Source organism: Euprymna scolopes, chromosome 1, assembly GCF_053919585.1.
Source record: "Euprymna scolopes isolate OS-2025 chromosome 1, ASM5391958v1, whole genome shotgun sequence".
Classification (NCBI taxonomy): Eukaryota; Metazoa; Mollusca; class Cephalopoda; order Sepiida; family Sepiolidae; genus Euprymna; species Euprymna scolopes.
In genome coordinates this window covers 192,078,500-192,094,186 of record NC_136482.1, presented here as the reverse complement: position 1 = coordinate 192,094,186, position 15,687 = coordinate 192,078,500, and the positions used below count along the sequence as shown (strand labels likewise).

General features: G+C 33.7%; 1 protein-coding gene across 4 annotated transcripts in view; it reads left to right on the top strand.

Annotated features, from left to right (window-relative positions):
* Positions 1 to 15,687, top strand: part of LOC145278532 (uncharacterized) — a 409,834-nt gene that overhangs the window by 290,885 nt on the left and 103,262 nt on the right. For all 4 annotated transcript variants that reach the window (XM_080130667.1, XM_080130669.1, XM_080130668.1 and 1 more), the window contains 6 exons: positions 1,217 to 1,438; positions 3,166 to 3,339; positions 4,327 to 4,548; positions 6,400 to 6,573; positions 11,938 to 12,159; positions 13,836 to 14,006. In XM_080130667.1, coding sequence (XP_079986793.1) covers positions 1,217 to 1,438; positions 3,166 to 3,339; positions 4,327 to 4,548; positions 6,400 to 6,573; positions 11,938 to 12,159; positions 13,836 to 14,006 — 1,185 coding nt within the window. The remainder of the gene's footprint in view (positions 1 to 1,216; positions 1,439 to 3,165; positions 3,340 to 4,326; positions 4,549 to 6,399; positions 6,574 to 11,937; positions 12,160 to 13,835; positions 14,007 to 15,687) is intronic.

The window sequence follows — 15,687 nt, the reverse complement described above, 5'->3', positions numbered from 1 at the left end:
TTAGAAGCAATAAAAAATATTTATTTATAAATAAACTAGCGGACCGTCCGGCGTCGCTCGGTTGTAAAATACGCTTGAATATGATATTTTAATTCATGCAGATTTCGTATTTTTTTTAAATTGTAGACAAAATTCTCTATTTATATTAAGTTAAGAATGAATATGGCTTGGTTGCCGTCAGCTAGACTCGAAACCCAAACATTTAGCGCTCCAACTACGTTCCCTGCCTTTTGAACTATCGATAGATGAACAAGAAAGATTTAGAATTAAACCTCTTCAAACTATGAATTTGGCATACACAAAAGTAATAGAAATACATCGGCAAGTTGAAATGAACATTTTGTATTTCAACTTGCTGACATATTTCTATACGCGTTATTCATCCGCCCAAAGATTTTACTAGTTATAAACGGCAAAATCACGTTGACACACCGGTTCTCGTTAGATCACCGAAGTTAAGCAACGTTGAGCCTGGTCAGTACTAGATGGGTGCCCAATTTTGGAATTCAAGGCACTATATGTAGGAGAACGTCGACCCCCCCCCTGCGAGAGTTGCAAAAAACCTAACGTTGTCATCTCCCCTAGCGGGGATATACATGCGATTGGGGACCGCTTGTGAATTTCATACTCCCATGGATTTTCCTGCTTTGTAGGAAACCGGTTAAACCCGCATAAGGTTAGTGCCGTTTCCATTTTTTATATAGTTATAAACCATCCTTGGTTTATGGTTACTATTTCCCGTTAATTCCAGTTGTTTAAGAGTTTATCGGTTAAATAATTTCACACATGCACACCCATAGATACTGTTTTAATTAACACACAAGGGAGATAATAACAAATAGTTAATGAGAAATGAATAAAAGATTTACAAATGATAAACATAAGAAATAATGATATATTATATAAAAATGTACTTATGTAGAGAAAAAACATATTACTTACTTGGAAGGGGCTTAAATTATAGTCATCCACATACAGTACTGTTTCGTTGTATCACAGCTTAGTGCCACTAGACTAGCATCGTTCCCTAGCCGGAGGTTGAACATACAACTATGGCATATTTATAAGGACGGAGCTATAAAACGCCTTCTATCAAGAACGTCTTAAATCAATAAGTGATGAGACCTGCACAAGCAAAAATTTGCCAATTTTTATTTAATGCGAAATGTTATTTTTTATTACATAAATTTTATTTGTTTTTTCTTTTGTTTTTTAGTTATTTGCGCGTTCTCGAGAGACGCCGGCAACTGCACACATTTCCACCGTGGCTATTATTTCAATCCGGTGGTTGGACGATGCGAACACCTCACTTACGGCGATTGTTACGGCAATGCAAACAGGTTCTACAGCTTCGAATTATGTGAACAGACATGCAGTGCGGCAAGTACACCATCGACAGTAACGACCATCATACCAACCCCATCTGTTAAACCAACAGGTAATGGGACGAGAATTAGCCACATCCCTCATCTTGAATTTTCATTGATATATATTCATATTTTGCATCATGCAAGAGATAGAGAGAGATAGAGAGAGAAAGAAAGAGTGTGTGCGCGCAAATTTATTACTGCTTTTATATTCAAGTACATTATTAATGTTTCACTATACATACATACATACATACATACATACACACACACACACATATATATATATATATATATATATAGATATATATATATATATAAATATATATATAGTGGAAACGGTAATTAATAAAAACTGAAGAAAGTGCTCAGTACTGTTGTAGAGCAAATATGCGTTTTATTTTTTATTACCGTATCTTTCTGTTAAGTTACATTATTGTTTCACCGTTTTTTTGGCCGTCTGTAGCTTCCTCAGACTTTTACAGAAATGTAAAAGTCTGTAAAAGTCTGAGGAAGCCACAGACGGCCCCCCCCAAAAAAAAACAGCCAGGTAGCTGAAACAATAATGTAACTTAACAGAAAGATACGAAAATAAAAATAAAACGTATATATATATATATATATATATATATATATATATATATATATATATATATACAAGTTAGAAAAGCACTTCATCCAAGGCATAAAAATTGTTAAACAAAATGTTTTTACTATAGGCTTTAAAAATAAAGGTACAAGATTCAATTTGAAATTTATTTATCATCAAAATGCACTTTTATAAATTTTACAAAGTAAGGTATAAAAATTTAATTTAAATTGAATCAAAAATTTATCATTTATTTTATGTAATGTACATTCTGTTGCACTGTTTTAAAAATCATTGAAAATTTTATATCTATATCATTAACTGCTAGATGAAAGATAATATTTTTAAAAGTGCAACATTACATAAAATAAATCCACGGTAATTTTTTGATTCAATTTAAATTAAATTTTTATACCTTACTTTGTAAAATTTATGAAAGTGCTCTTGGAAGATAAATAAATTTAAAATTGTATCTTGTATTTTTTATTTTTAAAGCCCAAAGTAAAAATATTTTGTTTAACAAGTTTCATGCCTTGGGTGAAATGCTTTTCTAACTTGTATCTTTATCTTGTTAAGATTATATTATAAAACTCTCCTTCTCTCTATTTCAGTTTGTATTTCTCCTCACACCACAACTCATTTTTGCAACCCCTTCTTTGTATTATTACAGGTCTGAATATTCTCTCTGTTTCAGTTTGTATTTTTCCTCACACCACTACTCATTTTTTACAACTCCCTCAGGTCTGAATAATGAGAAAATCTGAATTTTTTTAACAAAAACTTTAAAATAACGTTTTTAGATGAAATTTAACTTAACTAACGACTTCAGGATATATATACATACATACACACACACACACACACACACACACACATATATATATATATATATACTTTTATTTTTACATATGTATTTATATATCGTTACACATTCATGAGCATGTTTCGGTCAGCCTATTACAAGTAACGAGAGCGCTCTTCAGGCGAAATTACTTACAAAAAATAGAGTAATTTATATTGTTTTTCTTTTTTTTTTTTTGCAAAGAGCAGCACAAAGAAAATAATAACATCAATATCTTGTCCATTTTCGGTAAGGAAGCCAATATCTTTAGACAGTCTGATCAGGTAGCACCAGACGAAGTAAAGGTAAGTGGCGCTGTAAAGTTTCGAAATGGTAATTTATGTATGCACTTTTTTTTATGTTTGCAGCAATCGCGATGTGCCATTTGACCCCTGACAAAGGACCCTGTCGAGGCGCCCACCAGAAATGGTATTATGAAATAAAGGAAGCTCGCTGCAGGCAGTTCACATACGGTGGTTGCCAGGGTAACAGTAATCGGTTCGAAACGAGAGAAGAATGTGAACAGATTTGCAACCCACAAGGTAAAGAACAAGCCGAAAAAATTTATGCAGAAGAACATCACGTGCACAGATATTGCCTCCATTTTGAATTTATATATATATATATATATATATATATATATATATATATATAAATATATATATATTGCCTAATATACGTATTCCATAATTCATAATCGTTTAGTATTTTACCTGCATATTATTGGCGCTCGATTCATAAAAAATAGTATATATATATATATATATATATATATATATATATATATATATATATATATATATATATATATATATATATATCGTGGATATTCTTGGCATATATATCTCGTGGATATATATATATATATATAATTATTATTATTATTATTTTTATTATTTTATATATATATATTATTTTTATTATTTTATATATATATATGTATATATATATATATATATATATATATATATATATATATTAGTGGCCCGTAATGTTACAGGCAAAATTCCTCCTTCCATCAGAGGCTGATGAATTGTGTTGGGTTTTATTAGCCACAGAAGTCTGTCCCAACACAATGAATTCGTCTTTGAAATATCTATGTGTAATCTTTAAATAGGAGGTCAACCGGACCTTTGTCCTGTAAGTGCCTGCTCATTGGCTGATTAGGAAAAAACTAGAAAGCTGATTGACTAACTAAAAACTCAATAGAAGGTGCGTATATAAAAACGCGAAACAACTACAAAATAAGCCTGATGAATCCTAGCGTGGATGAAACGCGGAGTATTCTTTGTAGCTTAATCGCTATATATATTTTATAACTTACTATATATATATATATATATATATATATACCTAACTTAATAGAAAATTTTAGATATATGCGTCAGCATACTTTACCACTAAAACGTGGTGTATCTAGAATGCTCCTCCTCCGAACTTGCAGAAGAACGCTATGCTTTCCCCTATCTTGTGAACAATTATTTTTACTGTTTTATTGACTAATCTTTATTTTGTTTTTATTTTCATAGCAATTTGCTCCTTACCGAAAGACGCTGGCAATTGCACACATTTCCACCGTGGCTATTATTTCAATTCGGTGGTTGGACGCTGCGAACACCTCACTTACGGTGATTGTTACGGCAATGCAAACCGATTCTACAGCGGTGAACTCTGTGAACAGACGTGCAGTGGAGCACCTATACCAACGGATACAACGACCATCACACCAACCCCATCAGTTAACCCGACAGGTAAGAGATACAAAACAACAAGCATCACTGACAGATCACACAAGCAGCAGAATTCCACCACTATACTGCAAAGATCGCTAGATACCGTCATGCCTTCTACTCAAATAGCTTCTTCCCTCGATCCGCTAGAACTTGGAATTCCTTCCCAGGCCTCTACTTCCTCCACTACTGACATGCAGAAGTTCAAATACAATGTGATCAACACCCTACATGGTATCCCTGCAAATCTGGTCCTAGATAGTAGCCAATTACGATTCAGTGGCACTGTACCTTATTTGGGATGAAAAAAAAGTAATTAAAAAAATATCCATCTTTAAAGAAGGACTTGGGTTTTAGAAGAGACGTAAATATAAAAGATGAAATAGATCTATAAGCTGAACAATGGGGAGAAAGTTTTTCACCAAAGTAGATAAAAGAAAACTGACATGGGATTGTTAGTCAGGGTGTGGCAGACAAAAGATCGGTAGATATATTTAGTTAGTTGTGGGTGGTGTTATGTGTGGCCGTGAATATTGCAACGGTGTTTACGAGGGTTAAAAATCGTTTGCGAACAGTCTTGAGTTTACAACAACTGACGACAGAAAATCTATGGCCGTTAGTGTGTAGAAGGTCGATGGTGTCACACACGCATCCAACTAATATTTACAGACAGTCTGTCTCTTCTTTTGTTTCTTTATATATATATATATATATATATATATATATATATATATCGAATCGAATGAGAGTACGATTAAATTTGCTCATATTTACTTATTTCAGTATTTCGTGTTTATTATCAAAAGTCTCGATAAGAAATGGTTGAAAAGTTTATTTTAAATATTTTTTAAATAATGACATTATTCTTTGATTATCACTACATTTTAGATTTTAAATTAACTCAAACTGTTTTTTCCTCACCTGTCTTTTATTTCTTTGTTTTTTCTGCTTCTTATGTTCGTTTAATTTCTCATGTCCATTAATTCTTTTTGCAAGCATTCTTAACCTTTTTCAAAGAAATTCCTCCAACTCCATAAGAGTTTTACCTTAATTCTAATTCAACTTTAAATTTTTCACTGTCTAAATGTTTATTAACTGAAATGTTTTAATTTTGTTTGAACGTTTGTACTCATACAGAATACAGAGGTGTCCGTTTTTTAGATTTGCAAATTAAATTCAATTTTACTGTATTATTTCGTTACTAGCGGGATGGGAGTGATGGAGTCCGGCCTTGCCCGGTCGCAAAATACGCTTAAATATATTTTAATTCATGCAGATTTCGTATTTATTATTACAGAGCTAGTTTTCTATTGAATATTATATTGTACCTAATATATAGTGCTGATTGCAAACAGTAAAAAAATAAATTGGGTGCCATCAGCTAGAATCGAAACCAAAGCATTAAGTGCTCCAGCTGCATTCTCTGCCATTTGATCTATTGACAGATAAATAATGAAGATTTAAAATTATACCACTTCAAGCTATAAATGAATTTGCGCATGCGCAAAAGTAATAGAAGCTGAAATGAACAGTTTGCATTTCAACTTGACGAAATATTGCTGTACGCGTTATTCATCCATCCAAACAAAGATTTTACTCGTTATAAACCATCCTTGGTATGTGATTACTATTTCTTATTAATCTCAGTGGTATGTGACCAGTAGTTTAATAGTTTATAGGTTAAATTTTTCACACGGACACACAAACACATACATACATCTACTGTTTTATTTATATAGATTAAGTCATCGAGTTCATAATTTATAATTCCTATTTTTAAGTCTGTTTTTGTTTCTTTCTCCAGAGATAATATCGTTACAACTAGTAAAAAAATATTGTCTAGATAGTTTTATATTGTTTTATCTTTTTCAGCAATTTCGATGTGCCACTTGACCCCTGAGAAAGGACCCTGTCGAGGCGCCGATCGGAAATGGTATTATGAAGTAAAGGAAGCTCGATGCAGACAATTTACGTATGGTGGTTGCCAGGGTAACAATAATCGGTTTGATACACAGGAAGAGTGTGAACAGATTTGCAACCCACAAGGTAAAAGACATATAATCAATAACAATAAAAACTATGTAGTAGCGTTAGAATATACTTTTGGAAAATCCAATCATGCTTCCGTTCAGTTTAGGGGCAGTAGCGCTTGTAATTGTGCGGCAAGAGTTGCGCAATACCAACCACACCTCTCCTGAATCAACATTGTTTGAGTCCAGTGGCAAGAAGAAGACCAGGACAACTGGAAACAATGCCGGGATAAGCATAGAGCACACACAACACCTGAAAGTTCCAAATGGTAACCCATTTAGTACTGACCAGGTTCAACGTTGCTTAACTTCGGTGATCCAGCGGGAACCTGTGTGTCAACGTGATTATGCAGTAAATAAATTACAGGAAAACGTTTAAAATGTATTCACGAAGAAATTCAATATAGAGATTAAAATTATACAATCACATTTTTTTTAACAAACAAGAAAGTGTGATCTCTCTACCGTACTAGAAGGCTACTCACGCATGAGAGTATACTGCACTTTTACAAGGTAACCATTTGCCCATGCATGGAGTATTGTTGCCACCTTTGTGCTGGTACATCTCCCTTCAGTTTCTCACTCCTAGATAGAGTTAAAGAAAGAGTCGCCAATCTAATGTCCTGTACTATCAACCAAACTCCAACCTCTGCCTATCACGAAAATGTTGCATCACTGTGCCTGTTTTACAAGTACTTTAACGGAATGTGCTTCAATAAACTCCAATAACTTCAGTCCTCTCGACGTAAATACCCCCAATTTACCTGACAAGCAGAAAAATCTCACGCCCAACTTGAATAGTTTTTCCTCGAACTGCTGGACTTTGGAGTTCGCTCCCGGGTCTCTGCTTCCCTGACTGTATTGGTATGCAGAAGCTCAAGAGTCATGTGGCCAGACATCTCGCTTCTCAACCCTCTACGTAGAGTCCCTGCAAATCTGTTTCCAAATAGTAGCCTCCTACGTCTAAGTGGCTCTGTGCCTTGCTTAGGATGAAATATTAGTAAAATATGGCTACACTAACATTCGACTGTTAATTTTATTAATTGATTGCCTCATTCATAAATACACCAGACAATAAATTGCCTCATTCATGAATACATCAAACAATAAATTGCCTCATTCATGAATACATCAAGCAATAAATTGCCTCATTCATGAATACATCAAGCAATAAATTGCCTCATTCATAAATACGTCAAACAATAAATTACCTCATACATAAATACAATAAATTGCCTCATTCATAAATACATCAAACAATAAATTGCCTCATTCATGAATACATCAAACAATAAATTGCCTCATTCATGAATACATCAAGCAATAAATTGCCTCATTCATAAATACGTCAAACAATAAATTACCTCATACATAAATACAATAAATTGCCTCATTCATAAATACATCAAACAATAAATTGCCTCATTCATGAATACATCAAACAATAAATTGCCTCATTCATGAATACATCAAACAATAAATTGCCTCATTCATGAATACATCAAGCAATAAATTGCCTCATTCATAAATACGTCAAACAATAAATTACCTCATACATAAATACAATAAATTGCCTCATTCATAAATACACCAGACAATAAATTGCCTCATTCATGAATACATCAAACAATAAATTGCCTCATTCATGAATACATCAAACAATAAATTGCCTCATTCATGAATACATCAAACAATAAATTGCCTCATTCATAAATACGTCAAACAATAAATTACCTCATACATAAACACAATAAATTGCCTCATTCATAAATACATCAAACAATACATTTCGCTCATTTTACTATTCACATGCGTTTTATTAAGTAGACAAATCAGTCTAAATCCGATCCAATTGATTCAGCTGACTAATTTAATGAGTTCAAGCACGTGTTCCATTTGTTAATTCCAGTCTTATCTCTTTTGTTCCTCCTTTATAAATCAATATAAAAGCTTGCTCACGTATGAAAGCGGTACTCCACCCCCTCTGTATGTTTTTATTTTCGTCTTTATTTCATTTTTTCAGTGGATTATTATTGAATGGTAACTAATCTACCAGATTATCAAAAATGAATGAATAAATAAATAAATAAAAAAAATCAAATAAATAAAAAGTAATAAAAAATAAAATAAAATAAATAAATAAATAAATAATTTTAATATTTAACACTTTTAAATGAGTGTTCCGTTTCTAATACAACATTCTCGTGAATCGATCCCCCATTTAGGAAACAGCGACTTTTTTCATCTGAATTTCGCGAATTTAGCCTATTTTAAGCCGTTTGACCTTCGAAACATGCCCCTCAAAGCCAAATTCGCAAAATTTGTCTGAAAAAAAAAATCGATGCTTCCAAAATGAGGAATCGATTTACTACAACGGTGTATAATTAATGTAGCACGAATTAAAATGATTAAATATTGAATATTTTTATATATAATGTGGTAGTTTAGTGACCATTCAATAATAATCCGTTGAAAGAATAAAAAAAAAAACGAAAATGAAAAATTACAAAAGAGGAGTACCGCTTCCATTCATGCGCCTAAAAGCTTTTAGAGTTTTTCTTTAGTCTTTTTTCCTGTATTCACTTTAGTCTATCGATTTACATTCTTTATAAATATACTTTTCTAAATGTTTATATATATTTTATTTTTTAAATAGACCATTATTTTTAGTTGTTTAGTAGTTATCCCAAAGTTAATTTTATTCTAAGTTTTTCCAATTTTTACAATTTGTAGCTACTTCGCTTTTACAGTTTAGTAGTAATGTTTACAATTTGTGGCTACTTGTGGGTTAATTTTTCAGGTGTTTAGTAGCTATCTGAAACTTTAAGTTTATCTATGTTTACAATTTATGGATATGTCACTTTTACTGTTTTGTAATGTTTTACAACTTTAAACGAATATATCTCGTTTCTCTCCTTAAACATGATTTAACCTGTAATAGACATAATATACCTTCTTATTTGTGTACAAATATAGTATTCGATCCAAATTACAGTGATTGCTCATCAAAATCTTTATATGTACGAAGGTCGTCCAAAAAGTAATGCCTCTTATTTTTTTATTCTGCCCAAATGAATTAAAAAAGGGATTGCAAATTGTATTCTTATAGTGACTGAACTTATTCATTTCTGGCGCGAAAGTTTCATCTTGGCGGTATAAGACTCTAAGAAAGCATCCCCTGTCATAGACGTGCATCAGAAGCAAAGATGCGTCATTGAATTCCTAGCAAAAGAGCATGGAGAAGGGCTGTGACTATGTAGAAAAATAAATTCTTGATCACAAAAGGTCGCTCGTTTTAATGGTAACACTTCCATCTTGGTGGCTCTTCAACTTTTTGAGTTTTAAAAAAATGGGAGGCTTTACTTTTGGAAGGACTCTCATATTTTTTTATTCCTGGTTCATTTCCAGACATTATCACAAAATTATCCTGAGCGGAACATTGTTATCAGTATTTTGCCATCATATCTCTACCTGAAGCCTTTGATACTCTATTGCATATTCATGTAGATGTGGTAGGCTCAGATGGGAAAGTTTCCATATTGGATTCATAGTTTGTTTTCTCAATTTCTCTCACCATGAACGTTCTTCTGTTGCATTGTCGAATCAATTAAATTATGAATTTTACATGAATCATTTTTATTAAGTGATTAACTTAAAAAAACAAATGTAACAGAGCACGTATGGACACGTGTGAGAAAATATTAGTAGCAGCAGCACGTGGTCGAGAGAGAAAAAAAGTGGGACGGGGAAAATGGACGTGTAAACACGAGAACCAGAAAGCACTAGCTAGCGCCAGTGTGAGCTGGCGGGAGCAGAGACTTTTAAAAGGCACATCTGTGTGCGAAAAGACTTTAAAAAGATAATGAATTGCATTGTTTTGGAAGTAATGTGAATAAATGCATTTCATTTGCACAAAAAAAAAAAAAAAAAAAAATGCCGAGCCGGATTTTTCTTTCTTTCCTTTTTTATTTTTTTGTTCCTTTGCGACGGTGCTAGACGGCGTGTGGGTCCGAGTGATTTGAAGTGTTAAAAAAATAATGGCTACGTTACACAAATCGTTTATAAATAAGAAAACTTAACTTTATTCTCAATTTTTTATATTTTCATTAATATAAGTGCATATACGACATAATCACATTGAAACACAGGTGCTCATCAAGTCACTGAAGTTAAGCAACGTTGATGCTGGCTAGTACCAGACGAGTGTCCATCTGGGAATACTAAGCACTGTATGTAGGAGGATGTCGACATTTCCGACAGCTCTTGCATTCTACCTGGCCCCCAGCTGTCTAGACCCTGTCCTGCCACCGGATCAGGATGGTTCGAACGAGAGTGAGGATGGTTCTGTGCAAAACAGCTTCACTTTAAACAAACTCCCAGCGCGTGTCATCTATCATCCCTAAGATGATCAGATTGTCTTCCGTTTTTCAACAGACGCAGCGCTGGAATGTAAATGTAACAGTATATATATATATATATATATATATATATATATATATATATATATATATATATATATATATTACACAGTGATCACCACTTATCAAGGCCCGGAAGCCACTCAGGGATAAGGGTTATTGCAAGTACATTATATATATATATATATATATATATATATATATATATATCCCAAATTGCGTATTATTGCTGGTTTATGTAGTTCTTTTGATGCTGGTTGATATCGTAAACGTATTAAATATGTTTCTGGCTTTATAAATTGGTAAAATGTCTATATAAATTGGTAATCTTGCCTTCTAAATTTGAATCCTGTCCCTATAATTCAATATTTTATCTCTATAAATTACTATACCTGCTCTATAAATTGATATCCTGTCCTATATTTTGATATCCTTGCCCTATAACTTGATATCCCGGCCCTGTAAGTTGCCATCCTTGCCCTATATATTGCTATCCTGTTACTGTAAATTCCGTGAATATATCCATGTACTCCCCTTGTATGTCCTCGCCGTTGCTGTAACGACAACACATCTATAACCTGTGACGTGACTTTGGCTTTAAATGTCTCCCTTATATGCAAATATGTCTATTGAAAGGCAGTAGATTTTTTTGCATTGGCATTGGCATTGGCACTATCAGTTTCTGTTATGGCGGCGGTAGTTGTTACTATCAAATCTGTAATTGCTCGTCTTTTTGCTGACAATTCTTCACTCGATTCTTCTCGTGCTATTCTTTCGGATTTTTCTTCAAAAACTGATCAGTCTTTTGATACTGTAATTACTACTCCAAAGATGGTTGCTAGAATTCTTGCTGGTCTAAAGCTTCCGTGTGTTTTAGGGTAAAACCTACAACAATGCTAAACGTAATTTGCAATGCGGTCACTATTCCTCCTCATGTTTTTCTTTATTTTATTTTTTCTTAGCCATTTGTTCATTCCCGAAAGATGTCGGCAACTGCACACCTTTCCACCGTGGCTATTATTTCAATCCGGTGGTTGGACGCTGCGAACACCTCACTTACGGCGATTGTTACGGTAATGCAAACAGGTTCTACAGCTTCGAATTATGTGAACGGACGTGCAGTGCAGCACCTAAGCCAACGGATGTAACGACCCTCAAGCCAATCTCACCAGTTAAGCCGACGGGTAAGGCATACAAAGATTAACCAATACCATCATATCGAACTTCGATTTATATCTTTCTTTCTTCTTCTTCTTCTTCTTCTTCTTCTTATTATTATTATTATTATTATTATTAACCTTAACTCTAACCCAAATCATTTTTTCACAGACGAGATTTTACTAGCCATTCTTTATTCATTCCTTATTTTCAATCTCTCGTTCATTCTTCAAAACATTCAAAGTAAACATTCGTCCAGATACAACTACTATAGATAATTTTTATTTGTTCTGTGTATATAAAACAAAACGAAATTTCCATGAACAAAGTTTCTTTCCAAGAACTCCTCATATGATGAATAGAATATCACAAGGCTAACTACAATTTGGCCCTTTTCAAATCCAATGATAAAAACTCTTGCCTGGCTGTGTTCTTGTTGTTGCAAAGAAAAAAAAAGAGTACACAAAACCTCAGCTCACTGCAGCAGCGTCGTCCATCGGTACTTTCCGTTGACTCGTTTTTACGTCTGCCCCGTATACTCCAATGGTCTGTTTTCATAAAAGACAGCCCTCCAAATTTGCATATTTGCATATGTGCGCGAGAGCACACGAGATTCTGCGAGACTGCATTGTTATATAAGGCTGTTTAAAAGGTAAGCCTGCGTTCTCACAATTTTGGCCACAGCTCTTAATCAAGTTCTCTGCAGTTCACATTATCCTCGAGTGTCGTTTGAGCCTTGATAAACGGTGACTCATTAGTATTAAAAGAAACTCCAAGTTTCTGATTTTTTTTAAAGATAAGTATTGATGATTTGAATTACTCGGACTATTATTCGCACCTTGGGTGATATTGACACAAAATTTCGGCCGATATAATCTCCAACCTTCTTACCGAACTCGTTAATCCTTCTTACAAATTGCTTATGATTTCTATCCGATCATGGCTGAAGGTTTGAGGGCATGTTATCATTGTCTATTAAATAAAGACTTCCGTTCGAAATTCCGTGCAGATTCCCGAGTTCGACAGAAGATTTCTGTGTTCGACAAAATACACCTGAAGAAGGTCGGAAGTTAGATCGACCGAAACGTTGAACAATAGTGTGAATAATAAGAAATAATTGATTACTTCGTTCACAAAATCTGATTCAGTTACGACAGGGTAAATTGTTGTTTGGCCAACGTTTGATCCTCCAAAATTGACAAGCATGTTCAATTTTCAAAAATCAAGTATTACATCCACTAGTTTCTGCTTTCCAGCAATAAATATTTGGTGATCTTTATTTATTCAGATGTTTGCAAACGACCACACAGGATTTACTCGTTCTTTCTTTTTTTGTTATTGTTTATTTTCCTTTCCATTAACCATATTTATAACAGTATTTTAATTTTGTTGTTTAAAATTAATTATAACATTGAGGATCTTTTATAAAATACAATAACGAATAAAGAAAATAAAACACTTTTTTGAGTAGGAGTTTATCGCTCGAAATATATATATATATATAAAAAAAAGAATATGACATTATATTATCTCTGAATCATTGGTAAATATTTAATCGGTTATCACTTCATCTACCTTTGCCTCGCATAACTTTCGATCAAACAGTGTATTTAGCATAATGCCGAATTACAACCGCGCGCAATGGTTCAAGCAAACTACATAACGATTTAAACTACATATTTTGCTTTCATCTTCCAAACAGTGGACGATTGTCATTTACCAAAAGTAACTGGATCATGTCGAGGCAGAATATCGGCCTGGTACCATGACATCGTGGATAACACGTGCAAGCAGTTTTACTACGGAGGCTGCGATGGTAATGGGAACAGATTCCAGAGCAAAGAAGAATGTCAAAGGATATGCAACTCTTACGGTAAAATATTTTCCTTTTATTCAATCGTACAATTGGAGGTCGTATATTATTAGAGTAATAATGTTCAGTGCAGTCAAAAAATGACGTCATATTTTATTCGTTGTTTCTCAACTAACCTAAAACCCTTATAATTCAATTAATTTAAATAAACAGTCGTCGTGTTATTTACTTACAACACTTCAAAGTAGCTGCTGCTGATGTTGTTGATTTTGAGTATCGTTTGTTTATTTCGGATGAAACAAATCGTTATTGTTAATATTCATATTCTTGATATTTTTCTAGTTAGAATTCTTTCCATCAAGACATCGGGTACTTACGGGACGGAATACGTGAAGGTTGCTTGGTAGAAATGTTTTTGTGGAACTAATTGGATTCGAACTTGGCGCACCCAAGTTGTCAGTTCACGTTGTTAACCACTTCCACTGTTCATGCTTGGCATGATATCGCTTGAGAACAGATAGATACACATAGCAGTAAAATGATCATATATTGCTATTATAAAATTACACATATTTTAATAGAGAATTCCTTTTACTGTTTAAAAATTTTTATACATTGTAAAACAAAAGCTAAACTTTTCTGAATTTTTTAGATGAGGATTGGTTATTGGTATAATTTGGACTCTTCGAACTACTGTTCTCATCTTGAATGCCATTTTCAGAACGTTTCGGTCGATGTACCCTGACGGAACGAGATCATGCTACATTCGTGAAGTAAATAAAGGGGTCCGTTCAGAACTCCTTGCAAATTCCCGGATTCGACTGAAACATTCTCGAATTCGACAAGATACACTTGAAAAAAGCCGGAGGTTAAATTGACCGAAACGTTGTGAAAATGACATTCAAGATGAGAACAGTAGTTCGAAGAATCTAAATTATACGAAAATTCAAACTGCTCTAAAATTGTGTTGATACCTTGACACCAACTGTTATGATTAAATTCATTTGGAATGTAATTAAATTGTGGCCTGGAGCATTACTAAATATGATCTTCATTTTGACTCGGTACTAAATATGAAACTATCATTGTGTTCGAATGGGAACCAAATATGAGTATATCATTTCATTCCGACTTGTTGCTCCGTCAATGGATGTTCCTATCATCCCAACTTCGTCGACTTTTAGGATTCTTCACCACCGAATCTACACGACTTCCCCAGTTCTCTCGATCTCGCATGACAGTTTGCAGGTCCCAAACACTTTCCAATCCTGTATCCTGTAGCAGGTTATCGATGTAGGTCATTCTTCTTTTATTTTAGGTTCCCATCTGTTGGTATCCAGAGAATTAACTTGCTTGCTTTCTCTTCGCTGTGTCTCATGAAGTGTCTGGCAACTCTCATCCTTCTCTGCTGTACTTTCAGTGATACTGGTGATAGGTCGCCATAAAGCTGTGTTTCTAAAGATTCGAAAAATTTTGGCATTGTTGATACTTGTCTGAAATTGGAAACAAAATATCTAATCGAGATTTTCCCTCCATCTTTGTCTTCAACTTAATAATGGCTGACACTAGAGAGTATCCTATATCTTCAATAAGCCACAATTCACTCATGCATGGAGAATTGTTGCCACATTTCGGCTGGTGCATCTATTATTAGTCTTTCACTCTTAAGCAAGATCCCCACCCCAAAAGATTAGTTCACTACACTTGTACTCCCTCGACCTCTCGTACATACCTCGGACAA